At 36.8% G+C, this 27,653-nt stretch overlaps 1 protein-coding gene across 1 annotated transcript in view; it reads left to right on the top strand.

Annotated features, from left to right (window-relative positions):
• The first annotated feature begins 4,623 nt into the window (after positions 1–4,623).
• The window catches only part of LOC127424419 (transcription factor TFIIIB component B'' homolog), a 35,017-nt gene continuing 11,987 nt past the window's right edge, over positions 4,624–27,653 (top strand). Inside the window, exons 1-28 of the mRNA XM_051669613.1 lie at positions 4,624–4,725; positions 5,304–5,564; positions 7,136–7,700; positions 7,835–7,938; positions 8,132–8,188; positions 8,954–9,067; positions 10,801–10,931; positions 11,146–11,240; positions 12,867–12,921; positions 13,035–13,154; positions 13,286–13,519; positions 13,986–14,189; positions 14,465–14,644; positions 14,750–14,825; positions 14,931–15,108; positions 20,153–20,226; positions 20,328–20,601; positions 22,541–22,589; positions 23,348–23,454; positions 23,556–23,694; positions 25,491–25,654; positions 25,778–25,826; positions 25,932–26,027; positions 26,137–26,299; positions 26,381–26,532; positions 26,613–26,840; positions 27,086–27,275; positions 27,388–27,571. Coding sequence (XP_051525573.1) covers positions 5,317–5,564; positions 7,136–7,700; positions 7,835–7,938; positions 8,132–8,188; positions 8,954–9,067; positions 10,801–10,931; positions 11,146–11,240; positions 12,867–12,921; positions 13,035–13,154; positions 13,286–13,519; positions 13,986–14,189; positions 14,465–14,644; positions 14,750–14,825; positions 14,931–15,108; positions 20,153–20,226; positions 20,328–20,601; positions 22,541–22,589; positions 23,348–23,454; positions 23,556–23,694; positions 25,491–25,654; positions 25,778–25,826; positions 25,932–26,027; positions 26,137–26,299; positions 26,381–26,532; positions 26,613–26,840; positions 27,086–27,275; positions 27,388–27,571 — 4,230 coding nt within the window. The 5' untranslated portion in view covers positions 4,624–4,725; positions 5,304–5,316. The remainder of the gene's footprint in view (positions 4,726–5,303; positions 5,565–7,135; positions 7,701–7,834; positions 7,939–8,131; positions 8,189–8,953; positions 9,068–10,800; positions 10,932–11,145; positions 11,241–12,866; positions 12,922–13,034; positions 13,155–13,285; positions 13,520–13,985; positions 14,190–14,464; positions 14,645–14,749; positions 14,826–14,930; positions 15,109–20,152; positions 20,227–20,327; positions 20,602–22,540; positions 22,590–23,347; positions 23,455–23,555; positions 23,695–25,490; positions 25,655–25,777; positions 25,827–25,931; positions 26,028–26,136; positions 26,300–26,380; positions 26,533–26,612; positions 26,841–27,085; positions 27,276–27,387; positions 27,572–27,653) is intronic.

Below are 27,653 nucleotides of genomic sequence, written 5' to 3'. Positions count from 1 at the left end.
ATTGTACCCATGATGGTTGCAGTAATATTAAATTAGTCATAATTGTGCACTGTGATTGGGTGGGCCGGACTGTGGAATGGGTGGGCCCAGACCCACCCCTGCCCACCCAGGCCTACGCGTTTGCTCTGTACGTCTCTGACCTATGAATGTTAGGTGACGGTCTGTCCATGAGAAGGATCCAAGCCATATGAATTAGTTGCAGTCAGGAGATTTCTATGATTATTGGACACACACGAGCGAGCAACTTTAAATCCTTGATTTGATTTCAAACCATGCTGCGTTATATCATATTCACTGTGTACTGTATGTAAACCAGGGTAGGGTTCCACCAGCTGTGCATAAGGTCTCACGTAATTTAGGACATAAAGTTCACACTTAGTAACTATTAAACTCAGCAAAAAAAGAAACATCCCTTTTTCAGGACACTGTATTTTAAAGATAATTTTGTAAAAATCCAAATAACTTTACAGATCTTTATTGTAAAGGGTTTAAACAATGTTTTCCATGCTTGTTCAATGAACCATAAACAATTAATGAACATGCACCTGTGGAATGGTTTTTAAGACACTAACAGCTTACAGACGGTAGGCAATTAAGGTCACAGTTTTAAAAACTTAGGACACTAAAGAGACCTTTTTACTGACTCTGAAAAACACCAAAATAAAAATGCCTAGGGTCCCTGCTCATCTGCGTGAATGTGCCTTAGGTATGCTGCATGGAGGCATGAGGACTGCAGATGTGGCCAGGGCAATAAATTGCAATGTCTGTACTGTGAGACGCCTAAGACAGCGCTACAGGGAGACAGGAAGGACAGCTGATCGTCCTCGCAGTGGCAGACCACGTGTAACAACACCTGCACAAGATTGGTACATCCGAATATCACACCTACGGGACAGGTACAGGATGGCAACAACAACTGCCCGAGTTACACCAGGAACACACAATCCCTCCATCAGTGCTCAGACTGTCCGCAATAGACTGAGAGAGGCTGGACTGAGGGCTTGTAGGCCTGTTGTAAGGCAGGTCTTTATGAGACATCACCAGCAACAACATCGCCTATGGGCACAAACCCACCTTCGCTGGACCAGACAGGGCTGGCAAAAAGTGCTCTTCACTGACGAGTCGCGGTTTTTTTCTCACCAGGGGTGATGGTCGGACTTGCGTTTATTGTCGAAGGAATGAGCGTTACACCGAGGCCTGTACTCTGGAGCGGGATTGATTTGGAGGTGGAGGGTCCATCATGGTCTGGGGCGGTGTGTCACAGCATCATCGGACTAAGCTTGTTGTCATTGCAGGCAATCTCAACGCTGTGCGTTACAGGGGAGACATTCTCCTCCCTCATGTGGTACCCTTCCTGCAGGCTCATCCTGATATGACCCTCCAGCATGACAATGCCACCAGCCATACTGCTCATTCTGTGCATGATTTTCTGCAAGACAGGAATGTCAGTGTTCTGCCATGGCCAACGAAGAGCCCGGATCTCAATCCCATTGAGCACATCTGGGACCTGTTGGATCGGAGAGTGAGGGCTAGGGCCATTCCCCCCAGAAATGTCCAGGAACTTGCAAGTGCCTTGGTGGAAGTGTGGGGTAACATCTCACAGCAAGAACTGGCAAATCTGTTGCAGTCCATGAGGAGGAGATGCACATTATGTTACAGTTGATATTCAAAACCTTGTTTGTTCATGTAACTGTCAGCTGTAATAAATTATATCCCCATTAAAATACGATACGTAATAAAAGTAGATTTGGTAAATAGTATATTTGTCCTGTGTAAATAACAATATATAGGAACTGTATCTAAAATAAATTTAAACGGTAACAGTTGAGGTTTGAGATTGAGGGTTTCTCCCAGTAATTTATGTACTACACACTTAACTGTGATTTATATGAAAAATTTAAACAGTTCGTAAATTAAAAAACACACACACAATGTAGAGCAGTGTTTTACTATAGGCAAGGGATCTTCTAACCTGTTACAATGAGAAATATGAATTTTACATTATCATTAGCTTTTCTTAATTTTAGTAGACAGTATATTAAGGTATCAACAATATCAACAGGGTTTGACATTAGGCAGTGTTACAAGGTCACTAGCCACTCAGCATTTTCACTAGCCAAAATCCCCAGCCCCACAAAAACTGATAAAGAGACTGTAGCTGCATGCATTTGTTTAGACATTTTATTTGAACGTGAATGATATTAGTTGCAGGACATAAGCCTAATGATTTAAGTCACCAGCTAAACGTAAGTTACAACTTAGTCTAGTTGTGGCGTAAATGGGCACTAAGTCACAATTTACGCACTACTAAATATTTGAGCATTGCACCATTAAACTTAGGTAGGATGTAACCCTACGTATAAACTAAATATATACGGAAGACTCCGACCACAATGGCTGGAATAAAAAAAGCAGACTGATATATTATGACATAAATGAGCTCATGTTTTGCGTGACAGGCATCAATCATTTTGACATACAGTATGATGTTGACATTTACACTCGTTTACATTTACGAGAGAGAGAAAAAAACGTACTTTTAAGCGTCTCTTCAGCATGAAACCGATCTAATAGTGCAGTTTTCAGGGTGCGTAGCCCGGTGTCAAGTTTCAACACATTCAAAATATATTTAGGATATTATAATTAATAAATGTCTGTTTTTCCAGCCTGTTGTATTAGTATTTATTTATCACCCCTTATTTATTTTAGATACAGTTCCTATATATTATTATTATTTACATGGGGCAAATATACTATTTACCAAATCTACTTTTATTACTTATCGTATTTTAATGGGGATATAATTTATTACAACTGACAGTTATGTGAGCAAACAAGGTTTGAACATCAACCGTAACAAGATCAAATTAAAGTTCATGGCATTTTAACACTTCTGTGTACAAATTTAAAGGCTGTTTATTGGATCAATACAGGTAAACGTCATATTATGCGACTACGCATTACTTTACGGAGAGCTTATGAACTACTAGTTAAGTCTTGCTTTAATAACAGGTGGTGCAACCAAATTAAGCACTGACTTAGTTACAAACTAACTAGTAGTTACTAAGCACTTAGTGTGAACTTTATGTCCCAACTTACGTGAGAACTTAATATAAAGCGTAGTCTCATAATATGACATTATGAGCTGGTGCAACAGGCCCCCGGTTGGCAGCGAAGTGTCCATCAGTTGAACCCTACGGAAACGCTCGTTTTGAAGGGCCCTTCGAAGCAGCTAGTTATGAGCGCTTAGGCTGGAACAACCATTCAACATAGCGGCCACTTCGAAGTGCCCTTGCTGACACTGCTGCCCTGTCGCACTGCTTTAACGTCATCAGTCAAGAAGCCCAGGGGCGTATTTTTGTTTATTTATTTATTTATTTATTTATTTATTTATTTTATTTATTTTTGCATGTCCTCTAAATGTTTAGCTCAAGATTTATTTTTATATTTAAGATTTATATTTTAGATTTACATTTAGATTTAACATTTGGATTTATATTTATATTTATATTTAAGATATACATTTAGAATTTATATTTAGGATTTATATTAATCATTTACATTTAGGATTTATACTTTGATTTACATGTTGGATTTATATTTATATTTACATGTTGGATTTATATTTAAGATTTAAATTTAGATTTAACATTTGGATTTAGATTTAACATTTAGATTTAGGATTTATATTAATCATTTACATTTAAGATTTATATTTGGATTTATATTTAGATTTAACATTTGGATTTAGATTTAACATTTATATTTAGGATTTATATTAATCATTTACATTTAAGATTTATATTTGGATTTATATTTCAGAATCAGAATCAGAATCAGAATGAGCTTTATTGCCAAGTATGCTTACACATACAAGGAATTTGTCTTAGTGACAGAAACCTCCAGTGTAAACAATACAACAACAATACAAAAACAGCAGCAAGACATAGATAATAATAAAAAATAAAAAATAATTATACACATACATACAGACACACACATACATACATACATACATACACATGGGTAGCGCATTTAACATTTAGATTTAGATTTAACATTTATATATAACATTTATATTTATATTTAAGATTTATATTTGAGCTTTATATTTATATTTAACATTTACATTTATATTTAACATTTAAGATTTATATTTAAATTGAAGATTTAGATTTGATATTTATTTGTTGTATTTGTTGCACAATAAATGGATAAAAAAGAAATAGAGAAAAAATAAATAATTATTTACATAAATCTGGCCAAATTGAGCAGATTTTGTTGTTAAATCTGACAAAATTGAACCGGTTTTTGTAACATATTTTATTTTACAAACGGCACCCCATAAAAGTGTGACTGATCTTACAGCTATTTTAATCATTTGCTCAATCTCTGCTCCTTGGGTTTTCATAAATTGTTATTTATCAAATTAACAACTTAATTTCATAGCAATGCACATGGACAGTGACCTAACGTGCCTTCAGTCAGCGATTATTGCTCCACATGTGTACCACCATCACAGTTGACTTTGTGAAACTGCTGGGTAGTGTAGTTCGTCAGAGAGAAAAACGACGGAAATAACTTCGGTAAAAACTACAAAGACCCACAATGCTTTTCTCTCAATGAGTGGCAGTTTGGAGTGGCGTGGGTATCACACCGGCCGGTGCGAAATGAAGTTACTGCAGTGGAGCAATGCGACATTCACAGTGACAGATTTGAACTGAAGTAAGACGTGTTGCTTTTCTGTTTTCATTACAAATTTACCGTTTTATAGCTTTTTAATTCAGCAGGCGATGGGTACCAATGTACAGTAGTATACAGACCAGATGGGTGCATGCATGAATTTTAAGTGTTTGTCGAGTTAATCTTTTCAGTTTAACATGAGATTTATATCGAGCTAAAGATGTCCATTGTACAGTTATAATTTAAACGGATGTTTATGTTCACTTTTCTCAGTGGTCAAAATACATCTTCCCACATTTTAGGACACACGAATTAGGCAGTGCTGTCCTTCATAATATCATTTCAAACATAGCTTAGTTTTCAGCCACGCAAATAACCCCTCAGCCAACACCCAGCTGATGAAATCAATCAGTCAGTCAGTCAGTCAGCTACAAGAACACATGACAAAGTTCAAATCTACATGTATGTCATCATAGTGGGTTTGCACTGCTGGGGTTGTGTGAAGGCATGGTTGTAGTTATCACTCATGCAATTTTTACTAAGTCACAACAAATGACATTCTCCTGATATTTTAACTTTGTTTGACATACCATCTTAAATCTGTCTTGATTGTACCACAGTTCACCAACGAGTATGCGAAGATCAAGGATTAGTATTAAGCCTAATGTCAGGCCAGGGGGTCGAAGTGTGGCCCCTACAGCAGAGAGCAAGAGTTCTCAAGAGCCAACAGCTGTTCACAACACCCAACAAGCACAAATAGGTGAGGAAATAGACAGACCATCAACTGCTCCACAGCCTCGACTGGAAGTGATAGAGCCTGATGTGGCAACAGGAGATAGAAATGTTCCCGGCTCTCCCTCAGAGAAAGCATCAGTTAACACGTAAGCACCTTGACAGCACCCCATTATATGAACAGGCATTTACACTAACTCTTCATAAACTCATTTAATGACTTGTCAAGTAAAATTTATAAAAGTACTTTCCTTGCCGCTTGAAAGCAGGAGACTGCACATTTAATCGAATAAATGTACAGCTGCTGCAGTTAACAAATCATGAAACGTCAATTACATCATTCAATTTAGAACTATTCCTGTAGTGTCAATGTTTTCTATTTTCTATTTTTTTGGGTCCATTGTGTGCATGAATGCAGTCATCAAATCAAATCTGTTCAAATCATCAATTATGATTTTTGTCATAATCATGCAGCCCTACATGAGACTGTACACAACATAATTAATTTCAAACACATTTATTAAGGGAAAAAATATTTTTTACAAATAAATTGAGTCAAGAATGTCTACGTTTTCTCACCCCACATGACCTGAACAATGTGTGTCTTTCCAACTTTACACTCAGTCTTGAGGCTCTAACCCGTTTTTCTCCGTTTTAGGTTTTTTTGGCATTATAGCAAAATGGCTGCCTGTTGGTAAAACCACATGACTTTGATTTGGTGGACAAAAGGGTTTCAGATATAAATCATATGTATATGACCCATATACTAAGAATATAGTATTTTAATGTCTATTAATTGACACATTACATGACCAATTATTCAGCACAAAGATTTATATGAGAATTTGTTTATTTTAAGTGCTGCAACTGTTCTGTCATTTTTAATCTCTTTTATGCCTTCAATAAATGACAAATGTGTGACAAATGAATTTAAAAAAAAATTTAATAAATGATTTATTTTACAAATATTCCATCTAGTCTCTCCTTTAATATAAGTCAGGTTATAAAAGCTACATTCACAATAATTATAAAATATATCTTAATTATAATTATAAAATGCTGTTTAAAAATGTTTTAGTTGGAGTTTAACAATTCACACCGCTGGACAGACGAACAGGTGAACTTTACCAAAATATTTCATGTCAACTTCCTCTTAATTGCTGTTTGTTATTTCAGGGTTTCATCTCATAGACCTTGAGTCATCTTAGTTTGTCTTGTCTTATAGTCTTTTAAATTTATCTTGCGCTGTTGCATACTATTGCATTTTGTTGGTGCTGTCTGAGATTTCAGCTTGGTACACTTCTGTCCTTAGCTACCTGTTGAATTAATATCATGTACACTTTCTAGTTAGCCGTTTTAATAAGAAACTAAGTGCCAAGAACAGAAATAAGTGAAATGTAGATGCTATTTTTGCATTTCCTGAAACTTGGTCTGGTGTTTTTGTGACTTCACATGACTGAAAGTATGTCAACAGTAAATTAAAAGGTAGATAATTTGCAGGTATTTTTTGAGTCTTATCCAATTAAAAGTAGCTTTACATGAAAAAGCAAATGTGAAAAAAAAAAGAAAAAAAGTTAACTAAGAATATTGTGCCAGTGTTTTTAGAGCTGAGTAGACCGATTTTAATACTATCTTTTCATGTTTAATGTGACACAAGGCTAGTAAGGATGAGATGGAAAAAGCATCTCAAATGAATTTGTGCTTGTTTGATCATTTAAAGTAGCGATGGAGTGCCCTCTAGTGCCAGCACACCTGCAACTACAGCACTTCAGAGGAGGAGCAGGATCTCAGCCACACCAAACCTTGCCAGACCCAAAATCCGTTCTGTTCCTCCTCTATCCACTGGAACGACTGCTTCCCTTCCATCAGTGCCATCCAAGTCTCTCCCTGAGGCCTCTGTCCCAGTTGCTACCAGCGGAGATGATTCTCCAAACACAACATTCTCAGATCCAATCAATTCACAAACCACAGCAACAGCTCACTGCCCCCCATCTTCACCAAGTCTTCCATCCACTTCTGGTTGCCATGAGCCCTCTGTCCGTAAAACATCAGTGCCAGAATCTCCATTTACACAGTCTCAACAAGAGACTCCCAAACAAATCCAAAACAAGGATTCTGTGCCCCAAGAAGGTGCCTCTCCAGTCTTGCCATATGTGAAGCTGGCATGTTGTGATGAACCAGGCTCCCCCCTGAAGAACTCTGAAATGACCTCAGACAAGCAGCGGGTCTTGAAGGCCCTCAAACTGAAAGAACTCATGAAGCTGGAGAGGAGGAAAGAAAGAATGGTAAAGTCAACAGTAAATTAAATGGAAAAATAAACCTGTTTGTACCTAAGAAATTACACTTATTTAAGCTCCTTGCGACAAATCAACTACAAATCAAAATGTTTTATTACATTTTTGTTTTTACCAACTCAAAGGTCGGGAAAAAGAGGCAAAAGCGTGAGCATAGCGATGAGATGGATCGTAGAAAAATGACCATAGCTGACTTCATTTATTACCTACCACAGTCAAACCCTATGAGGTAAATCTAATCTGTTAACCAAGAGATCATCCATCAACACATGATATATATTTTTTCTCAGCATGCCTCGATTTGGATAGCTGGAATAATATAGTACTGAAAATAAGTGAACTTTTTTAAAGATTGGATCGCAATATGTGTTGGTCTTAAATGCCTAAAATGAAATGGATTGTTTCTGTATATTAAATGGCAGGTCCTCCCTTTCCACGGAGGAGGTTCAAGAAAAGACAATTGTTCCACCCTCACCCAAGTAAGTGAAATGCAATCTTTTTATATATAATATATATATATATATATATACACACACACACACACACAGTACTGTGCAAAAGTCTTGGGCACATAAGATGTTTCACAAAAACATTTGTCTTAAGATGGTTATTCATATCATCAGCATTAGTGTGTCAATAGGAAATATACATTTTAAACTCCCGAACATTACTTTTGCAAATAGAAAAGATTAGAATAGAAGAACAGGGAGCACTGCAACAGATAGCACGGCCCCCACAGAGCCCCCCACTGAACATCGTGTCAGTCTGAGATTACATGAAGAGACAGAAGCAGCTGAGACATCCTAAATAGATAGAGGAACTGTTGCGAATTCTCCAAGAAGTTTGGAACATCCTATCTGCCAACAACCAAGAAAAACTGTGTCCAGGTGACCTAGGAGAATTGGTGCTGTTTTGAAAGTAAAGGTGGTCACACCAAAATGATTTAGCTTTTTTTATGTTTACTGGACTTTGTATGACGTTAATTGATAAATGAAAACTTTTTATGGCATTATTTTTGAAGACATTCTCACTATGCAACATTTTTCACAAGTGCCTAAAAGTTTGCACAGTACTGTGTATATATATTAGCTGTCTAGCCTGTCTAATGTATTAGTTTCAGATTGCTGAGATCTTGCAGTGTTTTTGCCTTCTGATTTAGAGTTTTATTGTACACTGGGTCAAAGGGACCACTGCTTTACCTTGCATCATTTATGCATGTCTTGTTGAGCTGTATTGTGTCTCAGGGTGCTGGAAAAGATGGCAGAACCAGATGAGGAAGATGATGATGCTGAAGAGGAGTTGCTGGTTCCTAAAGTCAAAGTGGCAGAGGATGGCTCACTCATTCTAGATGACAACAGGTATAGTTGCACTGAAAAATGCCATGAAGTAATCTATAAACTGTAGTTCCTAATAGGGAAAACTTGCACTACAGTGTTTACCTTTTAATGTTCCAGGGGAGCTCCATTTTTGAAAGTGGAATTGACATGACTTTTCTTTTACCCTTGCTTTCATGGCCGCCTCTGCCTCGAGATTCAATTAAATCACATTATTCTGATGGAATGTAATATGTTTCAAATCTTCAGTGCTTGGTGACAAACGTGTTCCATTATGCTTTGTCTCATTGACTTCAATTAGTGTCACATCACATGTATTCATATTTCATAGACACAACTGTTTCTCATAGAGTAGCTAAGCACACTGTTGAATCTTATGGCAATTTTAACTAAAAGGAATGTTCTGGGTTCAATTCAAGTTAAGCTCAATCTGCAGCATTTGTGGCATAAAATTGATTACCACAAAATTAATTTGACTTGCCCTTCCTTTTCTTAAAAAAAGAAAATCTGGGTTATGGTGAGGCACTAACAATGGAAGTGAATGGGGCCAATACATGAATGTTAAAACACTCACTGTTTCAAGATTATAGCCACAAGACGTAAACAATATGCGTGTTAACATGATTTTAGTGTGGTAAAATCACTTACTAACGTTTTCTGTGTAAAGTTATAGCCAGTGTAACAATTTTGTTGCCCTGATGATGTAATGTCAACAAACCCTAAAACGACTGTAAAAAATTACTTTTTAAACAACTTTACAGCTAAAAGTAATGCTTGAGTTTTAACAGAAGAATTAATATAAGTGCTTTTATACAATTATAAGCTTCACATTTCTGCCTTTTAAACCCCCTAAAAAAATGTTTTTGTGGTAATCAACATTTTGCCAAATGCTGTCGATTGAGCTTAACTTGTAATGAATCTGAAATATTACTTAAAGTTGCTATTAAACACGGCCAGTAACACATGACCTTTGTTAAATGGATAGTTCGCCCCAAAAATGAAAATTCTCTCATCATTTACTCACCCTCATGCCATCCCAGATGTGTATGACTTTCTTTCTTCTGCAGAACACAAACAAAGATTTTTAGAAGGATATCTCATTTCTGTAGGTCCATACAATGGTGATCAGGCGTTTGAAGCTCTAAAAAAGAGATAGCATAAACATAATCTATCAGACTCCAGTGGTTTAATCAATGTCTTTTGAAGTGATCCAGTTGCTTTTGGGTGAGAATAGACCAAATATAACTCCTTTTTCACTATAAATCTTGACATCAGCAGTCTCTTTGGCGATCATGATTTCAAGCTCGATTACATTTACTGTAGCGCCATCTAGTGCTCTGCATATGTGTCAGGCACTAGGAAGTGTAATCGAGCTTGAAAACATATTCATGCCTAGAGACTGCAATGGCAAGATGTACAGTGAATAAAATAATAATATTTTGGTCTGTTCTCACCCAAAACCAACTGGATCACTTCAGAAGATATGGATGTAACCCCTGGAGTCATATGAATTACTTATATGCTGCCTTTATGTCCTTTTTGAAGCTTCACCATTCACTTGCATTGTATGAACCTACAAAGCTGTGATATTCTTCTAAAAATCATAGTTTGTGTTCTGCAGAAGAAAGAAACACAAACACATGGTATTAGAGTGAATAAATGTTAAGTCAATTTTCATTTTTGGGTGAACTATCCCTTTAATCTTGTATAATGCATATTTGTTGATAAAAATGTATTGATTCCTTTGTTGTACTCAGTTTGACAGTGCGCGTTCAGAGAACATCTGATACAGTTGTAGAGAATGCTAATCCACTGTTTGAGCGAGGCAGTACTACAACATACGCAAGTTTCAGAAAAAAATGCTTTGTGAAGAACTGGTCTATCAGAGGTATGTAAACAAATGTTGCATCTGTCAGTTTATGATTATTGAGGAACATGAGATTTTTCTTTTTTATACTTTCTCATGTAAAGCATGAAATTAGAAAGATTAAATGACCAATGTTTTATGATTCATTCATTTGATTTTATGTAAAGAAATGCATTAAGATCATCCTTATTGTGTGTGTGTGTGTGTGTGTGTGTGTGTGTGTGTGTGTGTTCAGAGACAGACATGTTCTATCTTGCCATCAGTATGGTGGGAACAGACTTCTCCTTGATTGCTCAGCTATTGACTCACCGTAGCAGAGCAGAAATAAAGGTACCACCTTATAATTCCTTGAGTTTTATGTAAAGGAAATAAATTAACAAACAGCTGACCATTCGCTAAGCTCCATCCCCTTGGTTACCATTGCTAGCTCTGACAAGCTTTAAAGAACTTTCTATAAGAATTAATGTGAGATTGCCATGAACAGAGGTTTTATTTTTGTCAAATTATTCTCATAAACGGAATTGATAATACTGTTATGTTGGTTTGAATGAAGAGTAACATTTTAAAGCATATTTATCTGACCTTTTTTCAGTCATTTGACTAACTGAAGACTGAATCAGAATCGAGGGAAACGATTAGGCTATCACAGTCACTTGAAAAGTGAAAAGCGTCATTTAATGGTGATTAAACACCTGATAACATTAGTGTAAGTGAACAGAACTGCTCATAACATTTCATAACACACTCACTGTGATGTTGTGAACTCTTTATTTACTATCACCTTTGCTAAGACCTAAATCAATACATAAATTAACATTAAGTTATTACCTTTAATTTACATTGGAGTAAATGTAGGTGTTCTTGCTGATGTTATAGATGTTCATTTGGGAATGAGAGCTGACACAGTTTAATCCATAGCATGTTCTTATCAAAATTTATTTAAAGATTTTGTTTTTATTAATTAGAATTTACATTTTGACACAATTTAGTTTTTTAATCGAGGAATCAAGGTTTTGCATCATTTTATATTGCTGCGCTGCTCAGCACTGTATCCACTGGCGACAGGGTCCAGGGCACGTGGTGCTAGAGGGCACTGCGTGCCCTGGGCTCTATCGGCAGCGGTTTATGATTATGCATACAAATTGTTTGAGAGAGTACTTTCTAGATAAACTTGATAATTTCTAGATTTATTTCTAGATAGACTTGGTTTAGATAAAAAAAAATAATACTGACATTGGCTATTAAGTATTTTTCAGTTTTCTTATTTTATACTATTATTTCTCAACATCTGCGATTTTATTACATTTTAATGTATTTTACATTTACACTGTTAACAATTTCCTGTGTGGTGCAGTTTTGTTTTTTTGTGAAATTATTATTATTATTATTATTTTTTATTATTATTTATTTTATTTATTTATTTTTTGCACACCTATAATGAAAATCATTTTGATTTCTCTAACAGGTTGCCTAGCATTCTAATAAAGAACATGCTATTTGAATCATGTTGGAGTTAAAATAGAATCGTGAATCGTCCTCAAGTTTGAAAAAAATATTTTATTTTTTTGCCATATTGCCCAGCTCTGCTGCATGTATTCTCTCTAGGTACCTCGTGTTACTACTACAGAAGACCCAGCAACAAAGTTTTTTATTTATTTATTTATTTTTTGACATAATTTCTATAAAATTCCGCTTAAAAGTGCTCAAACACATGTTGCTCATTGGAAAAAAGCAAACGCCTGTCAGAAAAATGGTGGACGGCAACAGTTGCTAAGATAGGATTGGTCAGAAACGCTTTTAATGTGGGGCTTAGCAAAGGGTCAGTTTAAATATTCCCTCTTACTATAACATTTGTACCTCATTGACATAACCCTGATTATAAATGTACTACATTAGATTTTGGAAATTTAGAGAATTTATTTGTTTGTATGTTATTGTTTTTTCCTTTTTGGGCAGAGAAAATTTAGGAAGGAGGATAAAACAAATTCATGGCGAGTGGATCAAGCATTCAGTGAGTCATTTGTACCTTATAGTCACATGCATCCAGGAATCATGTCAGAAATTAAACTTTTTTTAAATTATATGTATCTATACAATCCTTGCCCTGACATTAAAATTATTTAGGAAACAAGCGACCCTATGACAAGGAGTTTTTCAGTTTCCTGCTGAAGAGGATTTTGGCCAAGGACAAAGAAAGAGGCAAATCTATAAAACTGGTCGTAAAAAAGGCAAAGAAAGGAAAAGGTAATGCAGTGCCCAAAATGCTCCAGTGAGATTTGTTTATATCTTTTTTTTGCAATGGATGTTTTTTTTTTTTTTTTCACCACATTATTGTGGTATTGGTATTAAATTATGTTCACTTTACACTCACCCAGGAAGTAACAAAGCCAAAGAGCTTGAGGATGAAGACATGATTAATGATAATGATGACGACGATGATTTGTACATTGGGGAAAGTGGTTCTCTTGATTTAGAAAAGGAGAATGAGGACAGCAGTAATGTGAAGGTAGCTGATGTGCCATTAAAAACCAGCAAGAAGCGAAAACGCACAAGAGAGCCAGAAGTGTCAACACGCAAGCCAAGGAAGAATAACAAGAAATCAAAAAAAGGTGACCTGATTTTCACAGTTGTTTTTAATCATAAAAGATTTTTCATATGTAAGCAAAAGGGACATTATAACTCAAATATACCCATATGAATTGAAATCAAATCTAAATCCGAATCAATACCCAGCCCTAATTACATATCCTGCTGGCCTGCAGAACAGTCTTCCAATGGCCTTCACATTAACATTTGTACAAATGATGTATGTTTTATACAACATTTTACTATTTATTCCCTTATGTGTATCACATTTAAAATGGGGGTTTCTTGTGAACAGATTGTAAACTCTGATATATTAGATTGTACATAGTTAAAATTCAACTGTGTCCATGCAGTGGACAGTCGTTTGTAGTGAAGTATGGTCTTTCAAGGTCGTTCCAAAACACCCTTTCAGCCGCAAAGTTTCTGAAAATAATGACTTCCTGTAGAAATAAGCAAATAGACTGTTAAATGTAATGTTTATCATTTTAGGCAAATGCTTAGTTGAAGAAAGTGAGCTTTTAAATGTGGAGGATGATATATTGGAGGGAGACTCTGTGAATGCTGAGAATAAAGATACATCATGTACGTCCATACCAGCAAAGAAACGCAAACGTTCAAAAAAGGGTGACAAGAAGAGGCAGGAAGAGGAGCCAGAAGAAAAATGCAAGACAAAGAAGAAAAAGACACTTAAAGGTTTCTGTTTAGACACTTTGATTAATTATACTTTGCAATTCTTAAAATACTCAAATCTCCCAAACTTTATCAATAGAAGTTATTTTTACATGTAGATATAGTATAACCACCTTTGTTACAAGCAATATTGTAGTAATGTGTCTCCTCCAAATAACAGTTTCAACGAAGTGTAGCCAACATATTAGAAAATGTTTATGGTAATCTTTTAAGTTTGGATTTGTTGGTAATTAATGATTTTATTCACAATTCCTAAATAGACTTTTATTTATTTTCAGTTCCTACTGATGTTGATAGAGAACCTACTCATGATGATGGAGAAGGTGATGAGATCAATGAGGAGCACAAGTCTGATGTCTCAACCAAGAAGCGCAAACGCTGCAAAAAGTTGGAGAAGGAAAAATATGAACCCACAAAAGGAAAACTAAAAACTAAAAAGACCAAAATGTCTAAGGAAGGTTGGGGATTTTTCTCTGTGTAACTTGATGTACAAACTGAAAGTTGGCATTTCTTAGTCATGTAACTGCTTTGCAAAGTTCATTAGATTTTTATGTTATCCACAGACAGTGTTGAAGTTGAGTTGGGTGCTGATAGTAGTGAAGTCTCAACAGCGGGTCCCGGTGGTGAAGAGGATCAGGGGTATGCAAAATTGTCCTCCCAAGATCAGAGTACCGGATTTTCTTTAAAGTCTGTCTCCCGGTTCTCTAATTACAAATCTTCATCAATTGCCTCATAATGTGTCAGGGAGAAGCTCATTCAAAAGACAGCAGCTCAGGAGGAGATCCCACAAAACTCTTCAAAAAGGTTGAAGAAGCCCAATTTGGCCACAAGAAAAGCCAAAAAGTGCTCTGAGGCAACAGTGGAGGTTGAAGACACGACACAAGAGACTCGAGATGAAAACTGCAAAGAGGCTGAGATTGAGGTATATTATATCTATTATATAAATGTGATACATATATAACTCAGAGAAATTGACATCAGGTAGGGATTTAATTTGTTAATTTTCAAAGTCATAACTGGAATATAGGGCTTGGCGATGTGGGTAAATGTTTACCCCTGTACACCCACTAAGAACTTTATTAGGAACAGTATGGTCCTAATAAAGTGTCAGATGTGGTCTTCTGTTGTAGCCCATCCGCCTCAAGGTTCGACATGTTGTGTATTGTGAGATGCTATTCTGCTCACTACAATTGTACAGAGCGGTTATCTGAGTAACCGTAGCCTTTGTCAGCTCAAACCAGTCTGGCCATTCTCCATTGACATCTCTTATCAACAAGGCGTTTCCGTCCGCAGAACTGCCGCTCACTGGATGTTTTTGGCACCATTCGGAGTAAATTCTAGAGACTGTTGTGTGTGTGAAAATCCCAGGAGATCAGCAGTTAAAGAAATACTCAAACCAGCCCATATAGCACCAACAATCATGCCACAATCGAAATCACTGAGATCAAATTTTTTCCCCATTCTGATGTTTGATGTGAACATTAACTGAAGCTTCTGACCCATATCTGAATGATTTTATGCACTGCACTGCTGCGACACGATTGGCTGATTAGATAATCGTATGCATGATTATTGGTGCCAGACGGGCTGGTTCGAGTATTTCTGTAACTGCTGATCTCCTGGGATTTTCACGCACAACAGTCTCTAGAATTTACTCCGAATGGTGCCAAAAACAAAAAAACATCCAGTGAGTGGCAGTTCTGCGGGTGGAAATGTCTTGTTGATGAGAGAGGTCAGCAGAGAATGGCCAGACTGGTTCGAACTGACATAGTCTACGGTAACTCAGATAATCACTCTGTACAATTGTGGTGAGAAGAATAGTATCTCAGTATGCTATTCTGAGATGCGGGTTGGCGCTGTTTTGGCGGCACGAGGGGGACCTACACAATATTAGGCAGGTGGTTTTAATGTTGTGGCTGATCGGTGTGTTTATATGCATGTATATGTGTGTGTGTGTGTGTGTGTGTGTGTGTGTGTGTGTATATATATATATATATATATATATATATATATATATATATATATATATATATATATATATATATATATATATGTTTGTGTGTGTAATAAATATATATATACATACATACAGTTGTGCTCAAAAGTTTGCACACCCTGGCAGAAATTGTGAAATTTTGGCATTGATTTTGAAAATATGAAATATTTGAAACAGTCTTTTATTTAAGGATAGTGATCATATGAAGCCATTTATTATCACATAGTTGTTTGGCTCCTTTTTAAATTATAATGATAACAGAAATCACCCAAATGGCCCTGATCAAAAGTTTACATACCCTTGAATGTTTGGCACACAAGGTGACACACACAGATTTAAATGGCAATTAAAGGTTAATGTATAAATAGTCAATGAGTTTGTTAGCTCTCATGTGGCTGCACTGAGCAGGCTAGATACTGAGCCATGGGGAGCAGAAAAGAACTGTCAAAAGACCTGCGTAACAAGGTAATGGAACTTTATAAAGATGGAAAAGGATATAAAAAGATATCCAAAGCCTTGAAAATGCCAGTCAGTACTGTTCAATCACTTATTAAGAAGTGGAAAATTCTGGGATCTCTTGATACCAAGCCAAGGTCAGGTAGACCAAGAAAGATTTCAGCCACAACTGCCAGAAGAATTGTTCGGGATACAAAGAAAAACCCACAGGTAACCTCAGGAGAAATACAGGCTGCTCTGGAAAAAGACGGTGTGGTTGTTTCAAGGAGCACAATACGACGATACTTGAACAAAAATGAGCTGCATGGTCGAGTTTCCAGAAAGAAGCCTTTACTGCGCCAATGCCACAAAAAAGCCCGGTTACAATATGCCCGATGACATCTTGACACGCTTCACAGCTTCTGGCGCACTGTAATTTGGAGTGACGAGACCAAAATAGAGCTTTATGGTCACAACCATAAGCGCTATGTTTGGAGAGGGGTCAACAAGGCCTATAGTGAAATGAAAACCATCCCCACTGTGAAGTATGGTGGTGGCTCACTCATGTTTTTGGGGTGTGTGAGCTCTAAAGGCACAGGGAATCTTGTAAAAATTGATGGCAAGATGAATGCAGCATGTTATCAGAAAATACTGGCAGACAATTTGCGTTCTTCTGCACGAAAGCTGCGCATGGGATGCTCTTGGACTTTCCAGCACGACACTGACCCTAAGCACAAGACCAAGTTGACCCTCCAGTGGTTACAGCAGAAAAAGGTGAAGGTTCTGGAGTGGCCATCACAGTCTCCTGACCTTAATATCATCGAGCCACTCTGGGGAGATCTCAAACATACAGTATGACCAAAGACTTTGCATGACCTGAAGGCATTTTGCCAAAATGAATGGGCAGCTATACCACCTGCAAGAATTTGGGGCCTCATAGACCACTATTACAAAAGACTGCACGCTGTCATTGATGCTAAAGGGGGCAATACACAGTATTAAGAACTAAGGGTATGCAGACCTTTGAACAGGGGTCATTTCATTTTTTTTCTTTGTTGCCATGTTTTGTTTTATGATTGTGCCATTCTGTTATAACCTACAGTTGAATATGAATCCCATAAGAAATAAAAGAAATGTTTTGCCTGCTCACTCATGTTTTCTTTAAAACTTTTACATATATTACCAATTCTCCAAGGCTATGCAAACTTTTGAGCACAACTGTATATACACATTTTTTTTATTTTTATTTTTTTATACAATATTCAGTATATATCAGTTTATGTATTTGGTTTGAAATGGGTTGAAAGGATGATTTTTTTTGTTGTTGTTGTTTTTTATTCAGCGAAACTATCATTTTATGTAGGTTTAATGCAAAAAGTAAAGTACAGTAAAAAAATCTAGCGACAATTAATAAGGGCATGTTTTTTCACTTCATGAACACAAGGGATAATTGTACAACCCCAATTCCGAAAAAGTTGGGACAGTATGGAAAATGCTAATAAAAACAAAAAGGAGTGATTTGTAAATGTTCACCCTATGTTATATTGAAAGCACTACAACTACACATTATATTATGTTTTTTCTTGTGAATGTCATTTGTTTTTTGAAAATGTCAGTAATTTCAAATCAGATGATTGCAACACGCTCCAGAAAATTTGGGACAGTCGAGTGTTTGCCACTGTGAAACATCACTATTTCTTCTAATAACATTATTGAGCATTTGGGCACTGAAGACAAAAGGTTGTTAAGTTTAGAAAGTGGAATTTTCCCCCAATCATCCATTATGTAGGTCTTTAGCTGCACAATTGTACGGGGTCTTCATTGTTGTATGGTGTGCTTCATAATGTGCCACACATTCTCAGCTGGAGATGGTCAGGACTGCAGGCAGGACAATCTAGCACCCACACTCTCTGCTCACACAGCCATTCGCTTGTAATCCAGGCAGTATGTGGTTTGAATTTGTCCTGCTGGAAAATGCAGGGACGTCCCTGGAAAAGACAGTGCTGGATGGCAGTATATGTTGCTCCAAAATGTTTACATATTTGTCTGCATTCATGGTGTTCTCACAGATGTGCGAGTTACCCATGCCATGGGCACTGACACACCCCTTGCCCATACAGACACTGACTTTTGGACCTGATGCTAATAACAACTTGAATGGCCCTTTTCCTCTTTGGCCCAGATAACACGACAGCTTTGTTTTTCAAAAACTTCTTAAAATGTGGACTCTTCAAATCCAAAAAACTGCTTTCCATCTCAGATGAGACCGAGCCCAGAGAAGTCGGCAGCGCTTCTGGACAGTGTTGATGTAGGGCTTCTGCTTTGCATAGTAAAGTCTTAACTTGCATATGTGGATGCAGCAGCGAGTGGTGTTGACTAACAAAGGTTTACTAAAGTTACCCCAAGCCCATGTTCATGATATCCATTACAGATGAATGACATTTTTTAAGACAGTGACGTCTGAGGGATCAGAGATCACGGGCATTCAGAAGTGGTTTTCGTCTTGCCCTTTACACACTGAGATTTGACCAGATTCCTTGAGTCTTTTAACTATATTGTGCACTGTAGAGGGTGAAATGCTCCAAATACTTCCAATTTGTCTTTGGGGAACATCGTTCTCAAAGTGCTGGATTATTTGCTGAAGCATCTGTTGGCAAATTGACAAGTCTCGAATGATCCTTGCTTTTGATGGACTAGGCTGTTTTTGGAGGCTCCTTAAACAGTATACAGTACTATGACACAATTGCCTCACCTGTTTAACATCTCCTGTTTCACATCACCTTGTTATTTCAACTCGTCAATTTGTTGTTATTTTTAAATTACCCGTCTCAAATTTTTTGGAGCGTGTTGCAATTATCTGATTTGAAATTACTGTACATTTTCAAAGAACAATGAAATTCACGTGGAAAAACATTATATAATGTGTAGTTGTAGTGCTTTAAATATAGCGAAGGGTGAATATAATTTACAAATCACTCCTTTTTGTTTTTATTAGCCTTTTTAATACTGTCCCAACTTTTTTGGAATTGGGGTTGTATTTATTCATTTCCAATTATGCATCAATGTAACAATATAATCAATATAACCTACATACTGTATATTTTTACTATAACATTTTAACATATGGTAATAGCAGTGACTTCGATGAATATTTTTTAGCACTGACGCAAGTGAATTGAGTTTTGAATTGATTAATTCAAGTGGACAGTTTGAACAGATTCATAGAAATGAATTTAACTTACCAACTGTAGTGAGATTTTATTTGCTGTTGTAGTTTATATTGGCTATTAAAGCGCTCATACTCGTGATCCCACACGAGGATCATCAAACTACTGTAATAACACATACTAAATGTAATGGCCTAAAAAAAGGGCCATTAAAATCATTGATATTTGCAGTGTTGCTTAATTTTATATTTTCAGCAAAATCATCACAAATATATTGTGTATAATATTCAGAAAATTACCTGGCCCTACTGGAATCACAATTAATAAGATTGATCCTTAAACTTTTTTCATTATTTTAATTCTTATAGAACAGAATCGGCTGTCTTGATGATAAACCACTCCACAAACAGGCAGTTGTTATTCTGGAAAGAACACCTCCAAGGTAAAGATGATCCATTCTTTCATCACATTACTTGCTACTCTTACACAGTGATCACTACAATTAATGCTTATTGCAAATTATTTTTTTTGCTAAACTTACAGGCTAAAAAATGCAGAAAGCTCATCCCAAGGCAAAGACCAGCCGCAGTCCCCACAGAGTCTGCAAGCTTCTCCTGGACGGCAGACGAGAGCAGAAAAGGTCAAACGTAATCTGAATGCTCCAAAAAGTATGATCAAGGAGAAAGGAAAGATAGACGAGCATCAGGATGGGTCAGGGTCTGATACATCACCAGAGGAAATGAGTAGCACTGCAATGCCTTATCAGGTGGTCATCCAAAAATGTAAAGAGATGGAGGCAGTTCAAAGTACAAAAGAGGTAAAATAAATTGGTGACGGCTTTTACTGCACACAATGCGTTCATATGCAGTTTAGTCAGATATCATCTTGTGAGTTATTGAATACATCTTTAGAACGCGCACCAGTGTGTCTTGCATCACTTTTCACCCACTTTTAAAGTCGGGAATTTTTCCAGTTTCTTGAAAGCCCGAGCAAGTTATATATATCTACTGTACATCAAATAGTATCACCTCTAACAAACTTCATCAGCGAACAGATAAGCTGAATGTAACAAGTTCACTGAAACTTAGGTAAGATACAAACAGACATGTTCAGATTTATTTATTGTGATCATCAAAGTGTTTGTTCAGAGTTACTTGTTTTGTTTTTATCAAAAAGTGTCTTTCTCACGGTCAACTGAATAAGAGTGCTCTCTCTCTCTCCCTCTACACGTGCAGTGGGCATGCAGTGAGGGAGACACGCAAAGCAAAGCTGGTTAAAATTAAACTGATACGCTAGGTTTAAATGGCAAAATAACATATTTATGACATGTATCCATGTATGACTACAGAGAGCACTTCAGTATGAAAACAAGCAAATCCCAGGCATTTAAGGCGATTTAGAAATTCCGGTCTGACTATTTTAAAGACTCTTTCAGGGGTAAGGACGTATTGTCACCCTAAATAAGCAGATATTACAGCTTTTCCTTCTTACATTACAACTTGTGGACAGTTTTGCCGCTTCCTTTGATTGTTGTGCTGCACTGATAGACTGGGGCAGGTGAATGCTCTGACATCACGGTACGCGTATATCTTCTCCCTCGTAACGAATATTGTCCATAACAAGCTAATCAAACATTAAACATGATTGTCACTAGAGGGCGAAATGCAGCTGTCGTATCTGCAGGTCGGAGACGGCAAAACTGGGGTGTTTTCGCCTGTCAGTCATTGATGCTCTGTGACAGTTTGGGCATACTAAGATGGCCGCTTGAACACTTCCGGTGGCTTCACCTCCTGCTGGCAGTGATTCACTTTCTCAGCGAATCAGTTGCAAATGAGTTCACAGCTGGGAGTGCAGACTTTTCAAAATAAGAGTCCCATGTGTATTTCGGGTTTCTTTATCATTAAAAGTCCCGTATTATGTACCACTTTTTTCTTCTGGTAATTATTGATTGGAGTAGCACAATAAACTGCATCTGGGATTTCATTCAGTTTGCACTCTTGTAGTCTTTGTGTCTGGAGCCATCCGATAACAGTAAAGAAAGACTAAGGCAATATTTTAAAACTATTTAAATTATATATAAATATATGAGATCCAGCTTTTGACACTTAGGACAGTTGAGGGACTTGTACACAACTATTACACAAGGTACAAACATTCATTGATGCTCAAGAAGGCAACACACTACTATATGCATACTATAAGTAAATATCTGTAATGTAGATTCTGAAGAGCAGTACTAAATAAAAAAATATATATTTTATCTCTTATATTTGTATAAATTATAAAAGGGGTGTGAACATTTATGAGACAAAAGGGAATGCAAACTTATCTTCTCAATATATTCTGTATATTAAACCTCCAATTAATGGGTTATCAGCTGTCTTTTCTTCTGCTTTCTATCTTGTTTCTGAACAGCAATCTAAATCGAGCAAATCTGTGATTTGGCAACTGAAAACAGCCATTTAGCTCCTTAATGTTTCAATGGCCAATGGCTCTTAAGTAATTTTTTTTTTTAGTCTGGAGCCCTGGATCTTTGATAAATTTGTGCACTGTAATGTACTATGGAAATCAAAGATGTTTTGTTTAATTTTGCTATACTGTGATGTGTAATATTATTCTACCATTTTTAAAAAGCTACCTTTTATGTTCATGGCTTGAATTGAAATGGACCAATAGAAAGTATTTAGTTTAAAAAATGACACGCTGTTGATACCACTAATGACCTTTTTTTATTATTATTATTTTTTTTTTATTAGGGTGTTGATCTGAGTGATTTGGAGTTTTTGCCTTCATCTGAAGTACATGGTAGGTTAACTTTAATATTTATATGTTTGTGTGGACATCTCATTAATAATATAATTCATTAATTCTTTTTTTAACACACCTGTCTGCATAATTAAAAATAAAGTGTATTTAATTTGTTTATAATATAGTCAAAGAACCAATTTCTGATCACTGATTTCACGATTCGATTCATAAACTCTCGATTCGATTCTTATGGGTATATTTCCGTTATGTCCATTTTGCTTACATATGAAATAAATTCTGTCCCAGCTAATGCTGTCAGTTATACAGGGGACCTTCTAACTAGGTACATTATGAAAATATAAATTTGACATTATTGTTTTTCATAATTTCACATTTGAGCTTTTAAACTGTACAAATCTACGAATGCCCTTAACCGCAAGGTGAAAAAAAAAAAAAAATGTCACTAGGTGAATTTATTTGATTTTTTAAGTTGTCTTAGCCTATGTCCTGCCTATTGAACCAGTATCGAGATGAAGATTGCGATGCCTCGGGAAATCAATATTTTTACCCAGTCCTAACTACTAGTGCACACCAGGACTGCCTTTTACTCAATATTAGGTTGCCTAATCTTCCCACCAACAGTTAGACCTATTAGACATTTTTGGTGACATGAAGAATTTTCCATCCATTTTCCATGCTTATTATTAATGCAAGTGGATGATATTATCATGAGTCTGTTTCTGAACTCCTTGTCTAATCACAAACATGGAATGTCAGACTTCTGCATATGTTTTTGATGTTGGGGTCACCTCAAGGTCGGACGCTCCTGAAAAAGCTGGTTGTGTTGGTGTCTCATGAAGAAGTGGAACACTACCTCAGGGTCCAAGCGCAACCTGATGCAACATCCGCTAAAGTTGATTATGTCAGTATAAGAAGAGATCATTACAAGAATGGTATATTAAAATAGTAAAGAGAAGCTCAGCAGAAGCAGTAATTGGCAATGAATGTTCATTTGATTTAAAGGTGGAAGAACAAGGGGATGGTCCTGAGGAGAAGGGCTCTTCCAGTGTTACTCTAAAAGAGAGGGACTCTCAAGATCCAGAGGAGAAGGATTCTGACAGTGCCTCAGATTCTGCCCAACAGTGTAATGCCCAAAAGAGGAGTAAGTTCACTCAATCTGAGCCTGGCAGGACAGACTGTCCACAAACCTCTGAATATACAGACAACAGAGCCTAGTGAAAGTGAGGTTTAGATGTAAAGCACCTAAAGGGATAGTTCACCCAAAAATGACAATTTTGTCATCATTTGCTCACCCTCATGTTGTTCCAAACCCGTATGACTTTCAAAAGGTGATGTTAAGCAGAATGTTAGCCTCAGTCACCATTAGGGCTGGGCGATTAAATAGTGAGTATGAATATTCACTATATAATCGCGATGAACTTGCTGATGATATAAAATTATGCAATATTGTGAATATTGCAATGATTTTAATGTGATTTTTATTTGGCCATTAAGTTTCATAAAGAGCATCATTAGATTAATTTCACAGTCCTTCAAGGCTGCACAATTAATCAGAATGGCGATATGGGCTCTTCGGCTCGTCATTTTAGCACTTTTAGAGCAGTTCACATTTTGAAAGCAAAGTACTGCATGTTCAAGCATTCACGCAATTCTAATGAATCACTGAAATAATCGAGACTTTTCTGTGAATTATACACCGATCAGCTACAACATTAAAACCACCTGCCTAATATTGTGTAGCTCCCCCTTGTGCTGCCAACCCGCATCTCAGAATAGCATTCTGAGATACTATTCTTCTCACCACAATTGTACAGTGCAGTTATCTGAGTTACCATAGACTTTGTCAGTTCGAACCAGTCTGGCCATTCTCCGTTGACCTATCTCATCAACAAGGCGTTTCCATCAGCAGAACTGCCACTTACTGGATGTTTTTTTTAGTTTTGGCACCATTCTGAGTAAATTCTAGAGACTGTTGTGTGTGGAAATCCCAGGAGATCAGCAGTTATAGAAATACTCAAACCAGCTTGTCTGGCACCAACAATCATCGTGTGGCAGCAGTGCAGTGCATAAAATCATGTATATATGGGTCAGGAGCTTCAGTTAATGTTCACATCAACCATCAGAATGGGGGAAAAATGTGACCTCAGTGAAAACTAGTCCTGTCGGAATAGGGCTAAATACACAGCACTTTCAGTTTAAAAAAAAAAAAAAAAAGGTCAAGTTAATGGGACAAAAATATTTATTTTGTAAAAAAAAAAAAAAAAAGAAATCTAATCCTCAAAATAATAATTCAGTATCACATTACAAAAATAAACTTGACTGGGTCTCACAGTAGTAATTTAGGATTATGCAATATTCAACTGGGTTCCAAAAAATAAGCGAAGTCGTTTTTGCACACCGTGAAACATGCATAATTATTTTTTTAAATAGATTTTTATTCAGTGCCTTTAAATATTGAGTCTACTTGGCCACAATGGCTATTTGGATAACATGGTGGTTCCTCTGATTTAAAAAACAAAAAAAAAAAACAGAGCTAATACATCATTATCAAGATATTTATTGAATATCGTCAATAGTCTGAAAAATATCGAGAGATTTTTTTTTTTTTGTCACCATATCGCCCAGCCTTCGTCACATTCACTTTTTTTGTATCTTTTTTTTCCACACAATCATGGTAACTGATGCTAACATTCTGCCTAACATCTCTTTTTTTGTTTCACAGAAGAAAGTATGTCATAACAGGTTTGGAACAACATGAGGGTGATTAAATGATGAAAAGTTTCAGATAGGACCATCCCGTTTGATTACTGTCTAATAATTTTTGTTGGAGATTCTCTTCTGAAAATACATCTAGGCTAAGAGTGGCCAGTTGCTTTGCACCACAACATTGTTATTAGTGTTGTTTATTTAATCTATGTATTCTTTTGCTTAATCCAGATCCCCCGTCTTCCAAATATGACTCCAGTCAGCAGAAGTGTAGCAGTTCCGTGGAAGACAAAGTGAAGACTGTCCCAAATGAAGACCTGGTGGAACAGCACAGGGAAAGTCCTGAGGAAAAATCTAGTATTACTCAAGAAGAGAACAGCTTTCAGGATGTGAAGGTGAGGGAATCTGTGTGGCTAAAGTGAACAGTGAATGGTTTAGTGTGCAATCTGATGATATGATGGCATATACAATATTTGCCTTTCAGTGAATTGTTTCTCTTCTTTAATGGCTTTTCCCAGGATGATACCCAAACCTCAACAGATGTTTTCCCCTCCTTTCCATCAGATGGTAAGATTTAAAGCTTTGTTTTGTCATTTCTTTTTGTTGTTTCTCTGTATAATTTTAACAGACTTTATTTAATTTACTTGTTTGGCTCTATACCATTCTCTAAAGAAGAAACTCCTCCATGGGAGAGCAAGAAAGTTGTCCAGGAGATTTTATCCTTCCTTGACGAGCCACAAGTTCCCCCCACCACATCATCAGACAAAGGTGCGACATGAAAAGGCTTGTTTTATGTCTTGTTAGACATCAAAAATACATCATTAAGTGCTTATGTTGTCTAGTTGCAGTTAAAAAAAAAAACTAATGACTTTTACAGATACGAATGAAAAAGATAAACAGCCTGGAAGTTTTCTGACCTCTGAGAATAAAGATCAAATAACTGATCAAGAGGAATCTAAATCAGAACGTAATGAGACTGAGCTACAGGAAACCTTGACTGAGGAACCTCAGAAAGAGTTGAAGAGGACTATTCCTATCAGGTGTGCACTGGTAAATTAATAAATATACATAACAGAGAAAGGCTTGGTCTAGAATGTCTTAGTTGTGTCTCATCTGTGCAGCTGTTCTGAGCGATCTGCTGATGATGCCTCAGTTACTACTCAACAGTATATTGCCCCAGAAAGGCGGAGTTGGTTTGCTAAGCCCAAACCCAACCTGAGACGGGCATCCAAGGTCACGATCAACCCTCAGCAGGCCATAAAACCTAATAAAGGTGTGATTCTGATTATTCTGATTGGTAATGTTGCCCAGTAAAGCATTCTAGTACTGCCATTAATTAAGATCTTTGTTTAGGTTCTACAAGTGAGACTGGATGTCAGAACCCTGCTAAAGCCCAGCACTGTGAATTAGATCTCAACATAAAGACCATCTCCAGAGAAGATGAGCTTGTGTCATCTGATGTGAACTTGCGGGAGCAAGCTGAGGATCTCCTTTCTTCTGTCCCATCACTTAACTCAACAAAAACCTTAGATCCAAAAGTTCCTGTGGACAACAGTGGTACAGGAAACGAAGAAAGAATTGGTGCGTTTAAGATACTCTTCCATTTTTTTTCCCCTTATGACCACTGTGACAGAATAAATGCTTATCCTTGACTAAATCCAGTCCAAGTCTCCATTTCATATGAAACTGACAAGGAAGTGGATACAGGTGCAATGAGTAACAGTGAAATGAATTGTGAACTTGAAATTAAAGTGCTGATAAAAATATTGCTTTTGTTTAGTGCTGATTCTCAGCACCCCCTTCTAACTTCTGTTTTCTTGTCACAGATAACCAAACCAACAAAGAGCCTACCTTTATTTTGACTCTGTATGAGATTCCTGCTTCTCAGCTGTTGCTTGAAGCTACCTCTGGGCCTCAGGACACTGACCCTTACGAATTGGAGCCAGCGCAAGTCCAGACACCCCTTCTTTGCTCTGGCAAATCTCTGTCTCTTCCATCCACATTAGAGGCTTCCTGGTACATTTCACCTTATGAACAGATTTAGTGTGTAGGGGTTAAAGAAATGGCTGGTAATTATCCATTGAACACTAACTGATTTTGGTTTCCTGTGTTCTTCAATGTATTGTAGCTGTACAGTGCCACACATGGGGTCAGAAGAGATCGAAAAACCATGTAAAAGTGTTTCTCAGAAGGGGGAAGATGATTCCCTAATTCCTGTTGCAGCCAATGCAGTGAAAGATGACATTACACAGTCACAGGAAAGCAGCAGTCCTCTAGAGAGTCAGGAGGTGCTCTCCTCTAATGATGCCATGGTACAATGTTGTACACTCATTTTGTTACAATAATTTACCTCAAGGTGGTATTTTGTAGCAATGTTACAGATTAAATGTTTTC

This window comes from Myxocyprinus asiaticus, chromosome 3 (genome assembly GCF_019703515.2).
Source record: "Myxocyprinus asiaticus isolate MX2 ecotype Aquarium Trade chromosome 3, UBuf_Myxa_2, whole genome shotgun sequence".
NCBI classification, from domain to species: Eukaryota; Metazoa; Chordata; class Actinopteri; order Cypriniformes; family Catostomidae; genus Myxocyprinus; species Myxocyprinus asiaticus.
The sequence above is the reverse complement of the archived record's forward strand: the minus strand, read 5'-3'. Positions and strand labels throughout refer to the sequence as shown.